Genomic DNA, 11,794 nt, shown 5'->3' with positions numbered 1-11,794 from the left:
GTTGCCAGAAGATTATCGGTTTAAACTTGTTTGGTTCGTCCCTGGTCTGTGGTCAGTGTTCAGAACCCACCCCTCAACACTATGAGTGTAGTTTTATTTGTCCACACGGACCAGGACCACGTGACCAGAGAGAGAAAGTGAGAGACAGAGGAGAAGAAAGAGAGAGCAGAAGGAACTACAGCACTTCTCCCTCCTCTTCTGTTAAAGGGACAGTTCTATTTTACTTTTTTCAGCATGTCTGCCGGTGAATCAGCAGGAGGGAATTTGGTGTCGGTGGATTTTGAAGTCTTTGGCTACGTTCAGGGTTCGTAAGTTTCCTCATTTTCCTCATGGTCTTCTCTTTCTCTGCCACACTGCTGTAAAATGAACTGTGGCTTTATTTAGAAACAAGCTCTGCAGCTGCAGAAAGACAGACTGAAATCAGACACAACACAAATACAAAAACTGATTTTAAAAAGGCTACGCTATCCTGTAGGATTTTAACAGTCTGCCATAGATAGAAAATAGCACTGAATTAATTAATAGGTTCTGTGTATTACGGACATGATGCAAGTTAATCACTACTTTAGGCTCAGTTGTGGAGTTCTTGGGGAAACACACACAAATTATATTTTATATATGAAACTCACAAGAAACACAATCTTGGCTGCACTGACTTTAATTAAACTTTCAATTTCAGCCTCATTGTTTTTTTGTCTTTGTTTTTCCTCTTACAGGCGTCTGCTTCAGAATGGTGAGTGTTTGATTCAGACTCCCATCAGCCCGTGCTCCTCTCACATCACGTGACCTTTGTTGTTCTTCAGTACACAGAAAAAGAGGGTCTTCACCTTGGACTGGTGGGCTGGGTAAAGAACACCTACAGTGGGACTGTAGTAGGTCAGGTCCAAGGTCCAGCCAAGCAGGTGGAGGAGATGTGAGTCACAACTTCACACCTTTACAACAAATACACACGAGCAAATGCCCTAAGTTACACAGGGAAAGAATAATTGATTTTAACTGATAGGGACATTGAGATGCACCACTGTCGCCATTATGTTTTTTTTATGTGTCTAAAATCTATTGTTTAGTGTTACTAGTACTACTATACTACTACACACTATATTACGCTTCGCGTTGAGTGTAGTAAACAGCAGTAGATCTGAACACGTACACCTAACTTCAGGCTCGGTTCGTAATCCCAGGCCTACAGTCTGTGGTATTTTGTTTTATGGCCACTAGATGGCAATATTAACCTTTTTCTCCCTCGAGCTCTATTTTGGTAGTTTTTATTTTAGTCATTATTGTACGACATTTGTACATTTGCAAAAATAACTTTTTATTTATTAGAACAGAAAAAAAACATTTTTTTAAAGGATATAACTTTGATCATTAACTTTAACGCCACCACTAGCCTACGTATTATTTCTTGACTTATGCTTACTGAGCATAAGAGGGTTTTATAAAAAAAAAAGAGCGAGGAAGAGAGAGGGAAAAAGAGAGATGGTGGGTGGAGGTGACAGAGCGGGAGGTTTCTACTTTTTCTTTCTAGGAGGAAAATGATTTCCCATGTGCAGCTGTGAGCTCACTGGGAATATGGCTTTGGTTTTGTTTTTCCTCTCGTTTTCTCCTCAGCAGCACAGTGTAGAGTAATGATGGTTTGTGTTTTAACATCACTTGCATGTGCTTCTTTTTGATTTGGTAGGCTCATTCCTAGAGTCTAAAATCATGCAAAGGAACAGGCGCCTGGTAATATTTATTTATTATAACATATTAAATATAATATTTATAATATATTTATTTATCTTTACAAACCACTGTATGAGTTGCTGGCACCAGGAGTCTGCATACAATCCCTCGATTAGTAAAATAGATTAATTAAATGAGCTTAATGCTGCCATCTAGTGACTCACTTTAAGTTACAGCTGTGTATCCCCAAAACTATATTTACATGTCGTTTGCTGCATTGCACTGCATTTCGTTGCTTTGTACTAGTGACAAGTGCAATGACAAAGTTTAATTCTGTTCTATTCTATTCTATTCTATTTGTCAAAACCCAGACATTACGTTATTTGGTTTTCGTTATCGGACAAAAAAACGATAACAATTCTTACAGATATTACACAATTATGCTAATATCAGGCTGATATTAGTGGTCAGCCGATATTATCTGACATCCCTATTTGAAACCAATATAAGATCCATAGCCACAAACCAACATATTCAAATTTACCAATGAATGCAGTAGCTGATGAAAAACTCCTGTCTGCTCTAATAACAAAACATCTTTGCTCCATGGACTATGGTGATAAAGAATGAGTGATCGGTAAATTTCATTTGTGTGGACAGACAAACAATGTGATGTGGATTTGTTTGAAATGTTCTCCAGTTACAGTAATGCCTTATGGTGGCCATGTTTCTTCCAGACAGCTGAGGTCCAGCTTTCATGTAGTTTAAGAGAAAAAAAACCAATTACGTCTATGAATCGTAACAATAATCTCTAACTGTATGACCCTGATTCTTGAAATCTGCTCTAATCTGCGCACACACACGCGCGCGTACATTCTTCTGTAGTTGTATTTGTGTATTTTCCCCATCATGCCTCTGGTTGTTCACATATTTCCCATGAGCAGTGAGTACAGTTCCCATGACGACATTAGTGAATCTGTCACAGAAAATTACATTAGCAGGGCATGGCTAACACGCTATCAGTTGTACTTACTTTAATAATTTCGCCGTAGTTTTACTACTGTTACAAAAATTGGATTTCTAATTAATCAGTTGTCATCTTGTGAGAGAGTCAGTGCTGAGATTTCTGCAGTGATCTGAAGTCTGATCAGAATCTCAGAGAATATTAATCCTATAAGAAACCCAGCTAAGAATAGTGTTAACTTTAGCATTAACTCCACACTGTAAACAAACAAAACATTACCCTCTGGTGGCTAACTAATGAAGTCATAGGCACACATTTGCAAGTAACATATACAGCATGAACCAACTGAAGTTCCGAAACACACACTTTGTCTGTAGATGAAAAGCTACAGGTGAATTTGCTTAAGGAGGGATCAGTAAAGTCAAGGCTAATCTATTCTGGAGTCCAAGTTTGAAATATAAGTGTTGCAGCCATTTTATATACATCACTGATCGAGTACTGTTTGTGTCGGGTTTGTTCACAGGAAGTTCTGGCTGAGTAAAAAAGGAAGTCCATCCAGCCGGATAACCAAAGCTACCTTCAGTAACCAGAGGAATATTGAGAAACTGGAACTGTCCGGATTCAACACTCGCTTCTGAGAAAAATCTTCAAAGTAGACATTAATATGTCACACGTCAGTCACAGACACCGTAAGACCGCTGGTTAGTTCATAATATATTTCAGTAAAAGTCCTTTTAGGCTGTTGACTAATCAGAACTTTAGATGTTGGCACTGAGCGATCTAATACGACTATAAACAGTCAAAAAAGTCTTCTTTTAGTCTTCTTTGAAAGGTACTCCTCCAGCCCTAGATCTGTCATTTATTATCTGCTCCCTGTGGTAGAAATAGTTTTGCTCCTGGTTCCAAGTACTGGGAACATGGAGAAACAAGCCCTCCTACTGTAAATACAGAGGCTCGGCTTGGTTGGTAGTGAAGTCACCTTTCAACTGGAGGGTTGAGACTGAGAGAGGGATTTAAAACTACTGTGGTCTAAATAGTTTGCATACAATGGAGGTGACATGACAGTGTATTAGTTTGTGTCAAGCATGCAACTGCTTTATGAAAAGTAACATTATTGTTCCCTAAAATAGGAAAAGCCTAAATGAGAGCACATTTCTAAGATTATGTAAGACTGTCACTTGGCTTATGTTGTCTCTTAAACCAGACTCTAGTTTTGACAACACATCTTAGTTAACTAAGTAATGTGAAATTGTCTTTGATTGTGTTCCAGTCCTGGTCATACTGATTATTATTATTATTATTATTATGAATCTAGTCAGATTCAGATGCTAGTTATTGTCTGGTGGTGATATGGTGATGTGACAACCAACAAGCACTAGTAGCTCACCCACAATGCTGGTATTTTATTTATAATTTTATGTTCATGTGTTGTTTGTTTAGAAATTAAATTTGCTAACCCTTAATAATTTAAGTAATTACATCAGTAACTCTCGGTTTAATTTGCAATATTCACAAGAGTGGTGGAAATGAAAGCGCATTACTAGCATTATCATCATCGATAACACCAGACTCGACTGTACAGCCACTCTTAGCAACACTAAGGTAAATAATGGTTGCAGAATTGAGCTTAAATAAGCGTAGAAATATAGTTTTAAAAAACATGTACTTTAAGTCTATATGAACAGTACTTTAATTAAACAGTTCTGCTAACAACTGATACGTACAGATGTGTTTTGAACGCCTGCTGATCTTTGTGCCTGTACAGGTCAGACCATTATAAGATGCATGAGAATATATAGAGAATGTACAATGGAGTTCACTTTTAAGGTGACGAAAGGGAAAACTTTGCACCCTTAGAATAATTTTGAATTATTTTAGCATTAAGTATGGGGTAGTTTTAAAAAACATGTACTTTAAGTCTATATGAACAGTACTTTAACAGTTTTAAAAAACATGTATTTTAAGTTGAATTATTTTAGCATTAAGTATGGGGTTTGGAAATGAAATTTAAGGAATCAAATGTTAGCCTGACAGGCACACAGAGCTGCCCACTCACCCACACGCTTCACTCACTGTGGAACAGAGAGAAAAAAAACCAACTCATTTTCCCTCACTGAGCAGTTTGGCATCCCATAGTGTTCACCATGGAAACGTCTGTGTCTCTCACTGAAAAGAGAAAAACTGCTGCCCTTTCTCTTTTCCTCCCGTGAGTTTTTTCTCCTCTTTTAACACCTTCTTCACTCGTATGATCGTTTTATCGATTTATTTGCTGCACGTAAAACACACAAAATAAAAAAATATACTCGCACTCACTTGTGGGAGTGTATTAACAGTCAGCTGTTGCCAGGCAACCTGTTGTTATATTTAACAAAATTACATGATTTAGATTTTACGGCTCAGATGTGTATATTCTTTGCTGCAGTGGTCAAGACAGACTTAAAGACACCGAGGGTCCTCTCACCACTGGTTTGTCATTCATAGTATCTTACCTCTTTTTTAAGCCACCAGTGGTACGCGTTCCACAGTTTGAGAACCACTGCTTTAGATCATTATATCAATATGATTTTTTTTTTTATGCTCAGAAACAGCCGCTCAAATTTTCTCTATCTTTGTGGTGACCTTTGACTTCCTCTAAACTGTCCCGGACCCCAAAACAAATATGGCTGCCACACATTTCAACATGGTGTCTGGTATCTGAGTGATAATCCGCCTGCTCCTTGCCTCCCAACACACACAGGAAACCACTCCGACTGACCTTCAAGACCAGATTAATTTCTGTCAACAACTGCTGGATGCCCTTCAGTCCTTGAACTCGTCATTCCTGTGTGAGTTTGAGTTGTAATTTAGACATGGTTAAATCATCAAACCAATAAGAAATGGATACGGACAGTCGTTTTGGGAATTGTTGCCTATGATTAAATGTTGTCATGTGATTGACAGCTACAGCATCAAATTGAAACCCACCAAATGTCCTCGCTGAGCAGAACATTGGTTTATGTCCACATGTCGTTATGTCTCATGTCCACAGGTTTAACACGAGTGTAAATGGCTGTTTATGTTCTGTGTGGGCCAGCAGTTGACAGGTGAAGTGTCCAGGGCATGACATGATACTGAATGGTTGAGCACTAGAAGATGAATGTGTGACCCAATATTCACACATGTGGGTTCTCTCCTACAGCCCCAAAACATGAAAAAAAAGAAGGATAATTTAATTTGAACCGGTGGTCGTTGTCATATGTTCTCTGAATTTGACCAGCAATGTGTCCAATAAAAAAGAATTAAAAGTTTAAAATTAATTCTTTTTTATTATAATTGTTATTATATTTAAACCACCACTAACTTTTTTGTTTGTATCTGCCGATTCAGATTCAACCACTGAAAACCCCTCCCCTTTCTCCACCCCCTACTTTCACAGGGTGCGATTCATTTTAACACAGAGTAGCACAGCGGGGCGGATACTTTACTGCAGATTTTAGGCAAAAATAATGCCAACTCACTTCTTCTACTTATTATTATCGCTATTATTATTTTTATTATCAGTGACAATGATACCATTATATATACTACGAACAGCAGTACTTTTAGTGGACAGTTGTAGCAGTAGCAGCAATATTTTCTTCTGTTATATTTTCTCTCTCTCTATATATGTATAAATATTCTTCACTATTATTTTTATACAAATTATTAAAACAGGACAAAACACTGTTCTATGGCCATACTTTCCCTGACCCCACAAATACATTATTATAATATCGAATGTTTACTTAATGTTCTGCAAATAGTAGAAATGTATTCCACTGTTTGGAAAAGAAAACCGCCAAAAGCTAATCAAAATGCATTTTTTTCGACAGGCTTGGGTATGTCTTTCTTTTTTTCTTGTAATTTATGTGTTTCCCGTTATTTTTTTCTTTTGAATTTTATGTTTTCTAAAAGTGTATATATTCAATACCTGAAATATCTTCTTTTCTCTACCCCTTTCAAAATAACTACAAGACAAATATGAAGATTTATTTTAAATGTATACAACGAACATAAAGTAATCACTTTTTAAATTATCATTATTATTTTCTTTGTTATATTCTTATATTCTTTGTTATATTCGTTTTGGCTTTCAGACGATTGCGCTGTGACGATTACGTAATCGCAGTCTCCGCCCGGCCCGGCGGCGAAACTTGTTAACACCATAGAAGCGCCCCTGTGTATCTGCAGTGTGAAGTGAAGGAGGAGCAGAAATGTTACTGATGATGAGGAGGAGAAATATCTGCTCCTGTTTCTTCTCTGCCTCAGTCTGAGCTGCAGCAGCTGCTACTCTTCCTCCACCAGGTAAGTCACGAACCGAACCGTGATAATTAGAACCGAACCGAACCACGTCAGAATGAGAAGCAATGCTGAAGTCAGGCTGAGCTGTGTCTGTTTGTTTTTGTATTTGATGAAGCCGTGCACATCAGTGACGCTGCTGTTTTTATTCCCAGAGCAGAGAAATAAACTCCAGTCCAGATTTTTAATGTGGAACGTGAACTGTTCGTGAATGTTGAAAACAGGCAGGGGAAAGGGAATCAGAGGTGGTCCTCTGCGTGTGTTAGTAGTAGACAGTATGTTTGACGATGATGATGCTGTTAATGGTGGTGGTGGTGATGAAGGTGTGGTCACGTATGTGCTGACCTCAGTGACGAACACCAGGAGAGGTCTTGCACTTTCTCTCCCCCCATCAGCATGACAACTTTCACGGTCAAACTCGTCTGTTATTTACAACGCCTCTGTCCTGTGTCTCTCTCTTCACGAGTCCACTGTCTTCTACCCAGCTCTCTCTAACCCCCTCGACCCCCCACCACCCTTTAGGATGCGACATCATAAGGTTTTCACGGAGTCCTCAGTGTTGGTTTTCGTCTTCATGTCCTCTGTGTTTGTGTAAAATCAGTACATTTCACTCCGTAGGACTGTTTATCCAGTGTCCACTGTCTCTTTATCTAGTCACGGCCACTGTCCTGTGTGTCTTCTCTCTCCCCTCAGTCCCCCATATGTTCTTAATCTAAAAACTGCAGAACTACAGAGTGTAGTTTCTGTACATTTTCCCTGCTCTGTGTCTGCAGCAGTTTTTCATCAGACTTTGTTTCAATACATCAGTATTTTCTCTCTAATGTTGCAGATCTATAGGTTTCCTTTCTGCAGTCCCACTTTCAGATCTTCTACACTCATTATGTAATTGCAGCCTGCTGCTCCCCTTCATCCCCCCAACCCCCACCTCTGCTGCTCCCTCTCCTGCCTCCCCTCCTCCTCTTGCTCCCCTTTTTCCAGTGTATTTATGTTTCTCTCCTCACTTGTCCTTTCTCCTGTTTTCTGTCTTCGATCTCCCACTCACTTTATCTCCTCGCTCTTCTTCCGACCACCCTTCCTCCCTCTTCTCCTCCTCCTCCTGCTCCTGAAACCTCCCTGTTTCTCTGATGCAGTCCCCGCAACTGATCGACTGCAGCCTGTAAAACCTCTCATTCTGCTGCGCTACACTGTTTTTTCTGGACCAACACCAGCTGAACAATCTTCCTGTGACCCATTAAATCTTGGCCTAAATAATTTATAAAGAATAAAGGAGTCCGTGTAGGTTGCTGTAAGTTTGTCTTTTCTAGAAACTCTGGTTCGTAATCTCCTCACAGCACAGTCCCTGCAGGAAATGTTAATTTTAGCTCTCAGGGACTCGAGAGATGTGGGTCTGCTGCTGCCTAGTGTGGTCAGTTTGTGTCACTCAGTTTGCAATATTTAGGTTCACCAAAATCCATAGAGACTCTGAGTTGCTGCCATTGGCTGACTGTGTTTGATGAGAACCAGGTCATGAACATGGACGTGTGCGTCATCGCTTGTTTTTCTGCGTTTAGTTTTATTTAAGGTGATTAAGAAAACCACAACTCGGCTATTTTTTACTTTTACAACCTTGTTAAAGAAACAGAAAGCAGTTTTCTCTCTCCTCACTGCAGCTCTCGAATGACAACCTGCTGTTGAGATCTACAGTCTCTTCAGTTCCATAGCTGTTTTTTTTTTTGTTTGTTTTTTTTGCATAATAATGAACATTAATTGGAGTACTACAAGTCATTTTTCACAGTCTTCATCGTTGATTTTTATATCGTTACTTTTCACGATGCTTATCTAAAAGGAAGGGTTTGTTGTGAAATCCTAGTGGACATGAAGATAAAAAGGCGATGATGAAGGTAAAGTGTGAGGTGTTTGTAAATCCAGTGACAGTGCTGGTTGTGACCATGACCATGATGATGCAGTTTCTTCGGTCTAGGCTGATGCAACGGAGGACCAGGTCTGAACTGTGAATCCTGTACCCTGCTGCTGCTGCAGCTGCAGTGGCTCGGGTTTCACTTTTCTCTTCATTCTCCATGTTTTTGTTTCTAAGGGATATTTTTAAGAGGTTAATCAATAAACTCAGTGAATCAGTGCATCTTTAAACAAACTGGGACATCATCAGTGGATGTAATGAGAAAAAGATCTCATCAGGTGAGGACATGACCTCGTTGGGGTCATGGCCTTATGATGAGGTACATACTGTATATGTTACAAACGTGGTTGCGTCTGTAGTGATCTGGGTTGGAAACCAGGTGAATGCTTTCTGTTATAGGAGCAGATTGAGTCGTTTCTTTTTTAGAAACCAGGACACTTGTTTCCATTAACTCTACTCCTTCCCTCCTGCCTTTCTTCTGTCCTGCCCTTTTTCTCCTTTCTTTTTTCTTTCCTGCGGACTTCCTTCATTTAATCTTTCCCACCTTTTTCCCTTCCTCCCTTCCTTCATCCCGTTCTTCTTTCTCTGCTTTCTTTCTTCATTTTTTCCTTGATTAATTTCAGCATTCGTTCATACCTTCCTTTCTTCCGTCCCATCATTCTTTCTTATTTCCATCTTTCATGCTGATCCAAGAAACCAACATTATAGAAGTTAAAGACGGCAGTAAAGGTGAAGGATAACGACAGGACAGGTGTAAAAAACAAATGTCCTGGAGACTATCCAGCAGACAGGAAGTGGAGCAGTGCGACAGAGGGAGGTGGAGCCTTAGATAAATATAGAGGAGGAGGCCAATCTTTGTCAGTGGTCATTCTGGATCTGGACCCTTCAGATGTGTGACCTGGATTTTAGCTCTGCACTGAGGCAGTGTCCCATTTCTCTGTTTCACCTCCCGAGTTAGTGATGAGAATCTGTCTGTATGAAATGGAACACCCTCTAGGGGAGCTGGGCTACGTCCTATTTCTCCTTTTTACCGCCAGAGTTTTTGGTGAAAATCTGACTGTATAAAATGGAACTCTCCCCCAACCACCAGAGGTCACGACCCTCTTTTTCTTTAACTCCTGCATCAGTGGTAAAATGACTGTATGAGACGAATGAATATTTATGTTACAGTTTGGTTGTAGTTCTGTAGCAGTTTGCTTGTCTGCACTTACAGGCACTTAAGGAAATCCGTAACCATGGTGAAGCTCAGAATCTGAAGCACAGCTTTACTGTATGAGGTGATTAGACCCGGTTTTCATCCCCAACATTTTGTATCCATCTCAGACCACATGGAATTGGTTTGGTGTATTTCTGCAGCCAAGGCCAATAATGCAGGTCTGTCTAATTCATATGTACGGTCTAGTCTAAAAACAGGTCATGTGACAAAGGCATTCCGAAACGCCTTGGTTGACAACCAGATCGACTAGAACCAGCCCAGAGCTGAACGATGTGTCATAGTTTCTGTCCAGTCACACTGATGAAGCAGCAGAGTTCCCCGCAGAATTTTCTCTTCAGGATGTAAGAGTACGAGGACGGTAGAAAAGTGCGTTCACGTGTGTGTGTGTGTGTGAATGAGAGAGGGAACCATCAGAGACATTGTGACAGTGTTGACCTTCAACAGAGCATTTGATGTGATTTCAGTGTAGCCAGAGGGTGTGTCTCTGTCTGAAACGCAAGCACAAACACAGACACACACACATACACATTCCTGATAAGTGAAATATCTGGTTTGGTCCTCCAGATGTGGTCACTCACATCTGTACTGTGTACTGTGGCAGTGGACGTGTGTGTTTTTGTGTGTGTGTATGCAGGAAAAGGAGTGGTGTCATCATTCAACTCTGGCCATTTTGTGTCATAATAAAACAGCCAAATTATTGGGTGTTGAAATGCTGTGTTTGTGTGAACACATATATATTTATTCAGGCGTGGAAAGAGCAGGAAGTGATCAACAAATCGAAGACACACACGGTGGTAGAAGTGGGTACTGCTCAGTTGGTGCTGATGTTTTACTGCCACCGTATAGAAACAGGCAGGATAAGGTTAGGACTTTTGGTTTGTAGCACTGTAAAGAATAGGAAAAAAAGAAATAAAATGAATGAATTTATATTTTTTTCTACTGTTGCAACTATTGGTCATTTTAAGTAAAAATCTTAGTTATACTTGCACATGAAAAATACCACTACTTAAAGGCACAGTGGTATTTGACTTAACTGTGGCTGTAACTATATACCCATGCAACTTTTCCAGTAGAAAACTGAAGTTTTTACTGACTGAAGTTTATCAAGAAAATCTGTGATTTTAGCTCAGATGGACACAGCAGCAGCTGCTGGTCTCATTTTGTCTCCTGACTTAGTAAGATAAACCTGAATGGAGGATTCCAAACGCTATCACTCACGGTAAAACATTCAGTCTGACTGAGGCAACAGTGGATCAATGCCTTCTTTTTACTGCAATGACAAAATCATTACATTTCCATACAGACTTTGGTGTGGATGGATGACAACAACATATTTCTGGAAATATTTAAAGAAAACGAAGAGAAAGGAAGAAAATAAAGAATCTTTCCAGCTGTGTTCACTGCAGCTTTTTTTCAGAGAAAGTTAGAGTGACATCATTGTCTCCACCCTTTGTAACACAATCCTTAATGACATCATCGCCTACATCACCCTGTGTGTGTGTTCTGTGGGTGGGTGTGTGGGTATGTGCCTGAATTCGTGTGTGTGTGTGTGGCTGACCGTTTTTGCATCTCAGAAAATGCATCCAGCGATGTTGTTAGGGGAAGGATTTTCAACACTGAATGCGTCTAAAATGTAACATTTGAAATCCTCTTTAAATCCCTCACTTCTTACGTCCCTGCCCTCTTTTTAGTGAGTCGGAAAAAGTGGGTCAAAGGCCAAACACGAACCCTGAGC

General features: G+C 39.8%; 1 protein-coding gene across 3 annotated transcripts; it reads left to right on the top strand.

The window, feature by feature from the left end:
• Nucleotides 1-6,883, top strand: LOC103387667 (acylphosphatase-2-like). Of its 3 annotated transcripts, none has more exons than XR_003051296.1 (6): nucleotides 1-137; nucleotides 234-304; nucleotides 717-733; nucleotides 804-913; nucleotides 3,153-3,318; nucleotides 6,745-6,883. XR_003051296.1 is itself a non-coding variant. In XM_008322415.3 (5 exons), the coding sequence occupies exons 1-5, from the start codon at nucleotides 82-84 to the stop codon at nucleotides 3,265-3,267; spliced, it is 369 nt and encodes a 122-aa protein (XP_008320637.1). In that variant the 5' UTR covers nucleotides 1-81; the 3' UTR covers nucleotides 3,268-3,436. The 3 variants fall into 3 exon arrangements, 1 of the variants encoding a protein (XP_008320637.1); XR_003051295.1 differs by having other exon boundaries at nucleotides 3,153-3,330; nucleotides 6,745-6,874; XM_008322415.3 differs by lacking the exon at nucleotides 6,745-6,883 and having other exon boundaries at nucleotides 3,153-3,436.
• Nucleotides 6,884-11,794: the final 4,911 nt, after the last annotated feature.

Source organism: Cynoglossus semilaevis, chromosome 12 (assembly GCF_000523025.1).
Source record: "Cynoglossus semilaevis isolate Cse_v1.0 chromosome 12, Cse_v1.0, whole genome shotgun sequence".
NCBI classification, from domain to species: Eukaryota; Metazoa; Chordata; class Actinopteri; order Pleuronectiformes; family Cynoglossidae; genus Cynoglossus; species Cynoglossus semilaevis.
The sequence above is the reverse complement of the archived record's forward strand: the minus strand, read 5'-3'. Positions and strand labels throughout refer to the sequence as shown.